The sequence below is a fragment of the Neltuma alba genome, unplaced genomic scaffold, assembly GCF_004799145.2.
Source record: "Neltuma alba isolate B1F8T4 unplaced genomic scaffold, ASM479914v2 tig00006608_pilon, whole genome shotgun sequence".
NCBI lineage: Eukaryota > Viridiplantae > Streptophyta > Magnoliopsida > Fabales > Fabaceae > Neltuma > Neltuma alba.
Window position 1 is genome coordinate 28,568 of NW_021634513.1, and position 7,114 is coordinate 35,681.

General features: G+C 37.2%; 1 protein-coding gene across 3 annotated transcripts; it reads left to right on the forward strand.

Moving 5' to 3' along the window:
* Window positions 1-331: 331 nt before the first annotated feature.
* On the forward strand, window positions 332-4,498 carry LOC114750695 (uncharacterized). Of its 3 annotated transcripts, none has more exons than XM_028939293.1 (5): window positions 332-1,152; window positions 2,155-3,117; window positions 3,196-3,587; window positions 3,761-4,114; window positions 4,221-4,498. In XM_028939293.1, exons 1-5 carry the CDS (start codon window positions 570-572, stop codon window positions 4,233-4,235), a joined length of 2,307 nt encoding a protein of 768 aa, XP_028795126.1. In that variant the 5' UTR covers window positions 332-569; the 3' UTR covers window positions 4,236-4,498. The 3 variants fall into 3 exon arrangements, with proteins under 3 accessions (XP_028795126.1, XP_028795127.1, XP_028795125.1); XM_028939294.1 differs by having other exon boundaries at window positions 332-723; window positions 841-1,152; window positions 2,155-3,587; XM_028939292.1 differs by having other exon boundaries at window positions 2,155-3,587.
* Window positions 4,499-7,114: the final 2,616 nt, after the last annotated feature.

Below are 7,114 nucleotides of genomic sequence, written 5' to 3' on the forward strand. Positions count from 1 at the left end.
ATCGACTCAAATTAATCAATTAGTTCTTAATATTTTTTATATTAAAGGGATGTTCCGAAAACCTCATAAAGTACTTTAAAAAAAATACTTTTACACAAGTTGAGATATAATTTCTTTTATACATTTATTTTATATATTATAAAGACACTTTTACAATCGTAGTTTAATTTTTTTAAAAAAAACCATAAGTGCCTGAGGTAATAGTAATCTTTTATTAAGATTTTTCTATAATTATATCTGGCCTTAAAAAACTCACGCGCAACAGAAAAAGGCTTGTTCCTATCGAATTAAATCAAAATCTTTCCATTTCCCTTCCTCCCGTCGTCTTTCCTGGGAAAGCCAGACTGACATTTAAAAAGAAGTACTTAGCGAGCAAGTTAGAGTTCATCAAAGTCAAGGTCGAAGAAGAGCAACAGCCAACAGGCATCGTGCCCCATCGTTGTTCCCGCATAGCTTATCTTGTACCTATTCCACCTTGTTATTGTCTCCCTCCATTGCTTCAAGTTTCTACATTTTGGGTCACCGAGCATTGTTCTCGCTTCCAAATTCTGAGGCCCAAGGTATCAACGATGAATCATAGCAAAACAGGAGCTTCATTATCATCTTCGACCCGTTTGTCTGCATCTGCCAAACCCTTTACGCTCAACCGCAGCACCCAACAATCCACTTTGAAATTCCCTGTTCATTCCGGCCAGGAACATGCTCTGTATTCGCCCGATCACGGTAGCTCCGATCCCTTTGGTTCTTTGCTTGATTCGTTTCCTAAATTCAACTTAGCTGCTAAGGGTAACCCGGTATTTTCTTCCCCTCTGGGTGACTCTGGGTTTGGTCATGAGGCAGTTTCTGCAGCTTTTCCTATTGAGCCTGTTTCTCAGACTCAAGCTGACGAAGAGTCCCTTTTGCCGCATCCTTCGATGGATTTTCAAGGAAATGATGACTTTGTTGATCTTAATGAGTGGGACCTTGATATGCCGAAGGAGCTTCAATTACCCTTACCCGTGTACTGTTCAAACATTACTGGTTTAGGCTCTGGCACTTGTACTGGGTACGAAATCAATCATGGGAATCAAGGAAAGGATTCTTATGAGAGCTTGTTTGGCATTGGAAAGGATGATGACGGTTCAACTCCTAATGGGAGCATCAGTCGAAAAGGTCATTGTTCTGGCCTACAAAGTTTCTCCCGTTATTATTTTTGTCAGAACTATATTTGATTCAATTTTATTGCTTTCCCTCCTCTTGTTGTCATTTTCATTTCCATTAGAAGAAAAAATTTCCCTTGGACTTTTGCCTCTATGTTTTTCTCTTTACACATTTTTGGACAATTTTCTATCACTCTTGTACAGCAGATTATTTATGCTTTTTATTTTTTAAAAAAATATTTATTGTCACAATTATTTTCGATTCTTTCATTTATTTTTATTATGCTTCTCTCTCCAAAATTTATCAAGTTGTGAAATTTTCTTTTAAGTAAGTTAGAATTAGCTCTGTAAAAGCTGAACTCAAGAATATAATATTCGTTTGAGCGTTCAGCCTCTAGACAAGTTAATGATTCTCTCTTCATGTGCCTTCTAAACTTTTTTGGTCTGTCTGACCCTATTCTCTCATGGGCATCATTGACTTCAAAATAAAGGCGCACGCTTGCTTTTATGCTTAGCTTCTTGAAACTATTTGGAAAGCCAACTAGGGTCATGGATGTCTTTTGTTGTGGTAACCTGCTACAAATGAAATGAAGAAATGTACAACTATAACTTCTGGTAGGCTTGGTTTAGGCTCTTCGTTAGATCCCTGTCTTTGCTGTTTCCAATGTCCCATTCCATCCATTGTCACCGGTTATTCACTAGATCGAGAGAGACACTTAAGTTGTTTCTGCTGCCAAGGGCATTAAAAGTCCGTTATTATCAATGATTGGCCTCTGCTCTCTGCTTGTGTATGATTTAGCATTTTGGCTAGTTTGCAATTGATGTTAAGTTTTGAATTTTAGAACAAATTTTGACTACCATGCATGACACATTAGTCGATGAGAGAACATGGAATGATTATGTTCAAGTATGCATGCTGTTGGTGGTTTGAATCTCTGTCAAGAAGCTTGTGATGGTATTTTCAGTAAAGGCAATGACTCAATTTTGGTTAAAGAAATTTTTTCCAAATCTCCAGGCAAAATGCAAGGTGGTGCCAAACCAAGTTCTGTTCTGAGATCAAATAGTGATGATCATCCGTTCATATTTTCAACATCAGATATGTCCTCTTCTGCAGAGGTGAATAATGTTTCTCACTGTCAAGGCTGTCACAAGCCATCTGGGGTGACACGCAGTGCCTCTATTTCAAGTGGAATTCCAGATGGGCGATACTTCTCAGAAATTTCATCTTCTACAAGCAACATTGCTTCTGACTCGACAGGAAGTCTTCGTGCAGAAATACATGGACCATCAAGTCATTGCTCGATTCTTTTGCCTTCTGATTCATCAAAGAATATGGATCTCTTGACAGGTAGTTGGGGAACTGTTGATGATAAGGACTGTTCTAGTTCTATTTTATCTGGTTCGAAGGACTCCTTTACCGTATTTAATGCTGAAGGCAAAGGAACTGATGATGGTGATACAGAGAAGCCTAAGAAGATTTTCAAATCTGTCTCTTTTGATGCTAGAGGTCACTCAACAATTACCACAAATCAGGTCATGTTGAAGTCTGATGAATCCAGTGGTGGTGTTTCCATTCAAACTTCCAAAAGTTTAGGCGATAGTGATTCTGATTTGGATTCTCCTTGTTGGAAGGGAAAGATGACTTCTCAATCTTCTTCAGAAATTTTAGGATCGGTACAAACACATGATTTTGAGAAGGAGCTCAAAAAATCTAATACTCTGAATCCTTTGGCACCTCAGTTCTTTCCTGGAAATGCTGAAGGAAGCAGTCGTCTTGGTGGTAAAATGGCTGAAGATGATCTTTTATCTTCCAAATCCAGCGCGCCTTTAGCTGTTCACTTCTTGCCAGCAGAGAACAAACAAACGAAGACTGTGATGGCAGATGCACATCCTGTAGGATTGAAGGGAGTTGAGCTTCTGCATTCCAATAACTTGAATGAAAGTGTGAAGGCATTTAACCTTGTCAGTGATCCGAAAGGTAGCTTTGTACTAAATTCTACTTGCATGACTCAGCCTGTTTCTAAGGAAACTAAAGTTGCTGCTGGCAATGTTGAAGGCTGTTCAAAGGAAACTAAAGATGATATGACCATGGGGTCACTAAGAGGTTTTCTCCCTCTCAAGTATCATTCTCCAACTTCAAGTTCATCATCATCTGAAGCTGGTCTTGTTACTAAGCTTTTTGAAACACTTCAAGGTGTATCCAAGTCTTTGATTGATTCTCCAAAACTTGATGTTCAGAAAATGATTAATGGAATGCTTATTCTTTCTGAGTTGCTTTTACAATCTTGTGTTCACACATTAGATTCACATAAACAACATGATCACGATACAATCCAGCACATAATCAATAACCTGAATGAGTTTAGTGCAATTTACAGCGGCCTAATGATTTCAGCCGTTCAGTCAACTGGCCTGGATCTCCGTGGCAGGTCATTAGAGCTTCCCAAGGTATGTCAGATTGCATATATCTATGATTTTATCCTGTTGTAAAATTTATGTTATCGTACTTCTCCAATAATGATTTCACAAATGAGGATGTTAATTATCATTGATTTTATTAGTTATATCTTGGGTGAATTGTATTCCAATGTGTTCGTTGAATATGTGCATGTGTTCGTTAGCATTCGGGAAATTTAATTGAGGAAGCAAATGTTGAGACCTTTGCTATTCCAACAAAGCTTCATAATCAGAATGATAATGGGTTGCGAAGCAATGTTTCTAAAGTGATTGCTGAGAGAGGACAATATTCTGTAAGATCAAGCAGTGATGTAGGCCCTGAGAAAGAAAATGAAGTTTTTCAGGTTATAAGGAGAAATCTTGGCAAAAATCTTGATGCTGAGGAGCACTTGCACTCACAGGCTATGCTGTATAAAAACTTATGGCTTGATGCCGAAGCAGCAATGTGTTACATGAGACGGAAAATTTATCTCAGGCTTATGGAAACTGGGATGGATGTAAATCATGCAGATCTTGTGGTAAGCTTTTCACTCTGCATAAAATCTGAGAGAAACATGCTTTTTGCTTGACCAACAAGCTTTGTAATAAGCTTACTAATTTACGTGTTGCCTCTATGAAATCCAGGACTTGTGGAGATGAATGAGCCTTGTTCGCGAGGCTGCACCCGCAACTAAAAATTGGTTATCCGAAGTTCAGTCTGTACATATTCATGATACACCATTTCTGGTTTGTACAAAAGCTGCTGATTCATGTGGCTGTAGTTAGATATCAGTGATTGGACTTGCACTCTGTATTTATCCTCTGCTCACTGTTCTACATTGAGTCGCTGCTTCTTGTACAAAATCGACTGGTTCATGAGGTTGTAAGCAACATATCTTGAGTGCATTTAAAGAAGAAATATCACGTTGTAAATTCAATCACCTTTTGTCTATATTACAGACAAACCTGTCAATGTCTGGCACTTTGGTTTGAAACCACTAAAGTTAATATTCTTAACTAAGGTTTTACTCCATTGTTTTCGTTCACGGGGGAATATAGAAACTTCACTCATCCAGTTCTAGTAAGTAAAGGACTCAGGCTGAAACTTCCATGGAAATTGGGACTTATTTCACTGATTTCTTTAAGGTCTTCCTTATTATGCAAGAATGGCAGCGCGGAAGATTCAATGGGGATGAAAGTAATATAGAAACTTTGGAAATTTGAATATTTAAGCCCGAGGTTGATAGAAAATGTGATTGTGAAACATAAGAGCAACTCAGAAATAACAAATGGGCACCCTCAGTTGAATGCTCTTGCTGGTGTACAAGTGGTACATAAGCAGAATACGATAGCGTCGCGGGCAAACAAGAGAAATCTCTTGAGAGCGAGTGGCCAAGTATCATTATCAGTCGTAGGTCACATTTTGTGATGTAATTACCAATATATTGCTCAACAGAAATTGAAATTCATCCTATTGCTATATTTGAGTGGGTTATATTGTCCTTTCAGTTTTAATTCTTTCCAACACAACCAACTGAAGTATGGGATACATGAATACTATAATATACTACTACCTCTGATCCTAATTATAAGATCTCGTTTTGTAGTCATTATAAGACTTCGTTTGTAGATCACAAACGAGGTCTTATAATTAAGATCAGAGGTAATATTAAGAAAAGAGCGTATCCATTTTTTATTCAAAAACACTGAATCTGGGAATTTTTTGAAAAATAATTTGACTTCAAAACCCAGAAATCTGAAGCATTTTCATCCATTCAATGTTATTCATATGTGAACAACATGAATAATGATTAATGAGACATATATATTCTTTTTCTTAATTTATAAATTAATTAAAATAATTTTCTTAATTAAAACCTGGTTATTTTTTCCTTCTTTCTATCTGTTTAATTTTTTTTTTTGAATTTGGCAAGTCATCAATTACACCTCAAACTAACAAAATACAAACTAAATCCAGATTAAAAAAGTTGAAAAGGATGAAAGCAAGAATTGTGGTAATATTTAGTCACAATATTTTAAATTCTCAAAAACTACAGAAGGTTGTAAATTAATTATAATTTTGATGTATTAACTTTGTAATAACCAAGATATATACTAATATATATATATATGTATGCATGTTATATTTTTTTAAATAATAATCGTTCGCGGATGTTTGGTTGCTGGCCAATGGCGGGTGTTCATATGTGGACTCGTTTTCAAAGTCTTGTAGTTAGAGAGTATCCCGCGCAACTGAAGCCTTCCTTACACTTCCCGCAAAACTTTAAAATCTTTTTCACTGATCTCCTAAACGGACCTTGCTTCTGATCTTTCCCTCTCTGCCTCCACTTCGTGCCTTGGTGTGCGAATCAAACAATGACATCAACCCCTCCAACCTCCGAAAACGAACCCCCCTCAATCCCCTTTCGTATAAAATCAATTCGAAATGAGACTGAGACTGAGAAAAGAGGGGACACAACTCTGGCGGGGAGGCTCCGATTTTGAGGTCCTTGAACGCCAAAGATGATGCAATCTGGGGCTACCCCTCTGCAACACTTGCGGGGAAAGGGTGGGGTTTGATGCCAATGGCGAGGTGTTTGTGGCCTGTCATGAGTGCAATTTCCCAATTGCAAAGCTTGTTTTGATTTTGAAATCAGTGAGGGTCGCAGAGTCTGTTTGAGATGTGGCACTCCCTATCAAGGTAAACCTGTAGTTTTTGGATTTGTGTTTTATGGTTTGTCTTTTCACTGTGTGGCTTTCTTATTGGCTTTGTACTTCCTTCAGTCTTGATTCTTGACGCAATACCTCTTGAGACTGAACTAAATGAGGGATTTAATCTCTCTTCGACTGTGCGTTATACCATAAAATATAATAATCAATCCAATATTCGGTTGTTGATTAGGGAGACGAGAAGAAGTTTTTGACACTGTTGAATTATCTGCAGATTATTTTGAATGATTTCTTTTCTTTAATAATGCAAAAATCATTCTAAAAGCGGAAGCTTTCCTCCTTTTATGCACTTTTTTTTAATACATACTGTGAAAGATCCTGCTGTACATTCCTTTTTTTTTTTTTTGGTGAATTTGATAGGAAAAGCAATGGATCATGGGACGCAGACGCAGAGGTTCTGGGGAATCGATCTACAATGGCTACCCAACTAAGTAATTCCCAGGTATTGACTTGCTTGAAACTCAGACATTATCGTTTAAACTACTAAGGAGACTTAATTTTGGAGAGTGAAAATAATCTTGAGGTGAACAAAACTAAGATACATTCATTTCATTTTGGAATATAGAATGGTTGGTATTTACATCTGCATTTACACCACCCCTTGAATTGTGCAGGGATGTTTGGACTTCATGCTAGGCATGTCAGTACAGTGTCAACAGGGATAGTGGTAAAAGAGAGTATACATAACACACATTTTTTGGTAAACAATTTATTATGGAAATAGTTTTTGACCATTATACGAACTTGATTTTTCTTATAGACTTAGTTGATGAGTATGGGAATCCCATTTGGAAAAATAGAGTTGAAAG

Excerpts from the sequence above, each read along its gene's own strand:
- LOC114750695 (XM_028939292.1), top strand. The coding sequence starts at position 570 with ATGAATCATAGCAAAACAGGAGCTTCATTATCATCTTCGACCCGTTTG. Across the intron at positions 1,153-2,154 it reads TGGGAGCATCAGTCGAAAAG|GCAAAATGCAAGGTGGTGCC; the intron begins GTCATTGTTCTG and ends CCAAATCTCCAG. Across the intron at positions 3,588-3,760 it reads GGTCATTAGAGCTTCCCAAG|CATTCGGGAAATTTAATTGA; the intron begins GTATGTCAGATT and ends TGTGTTCGTTAG.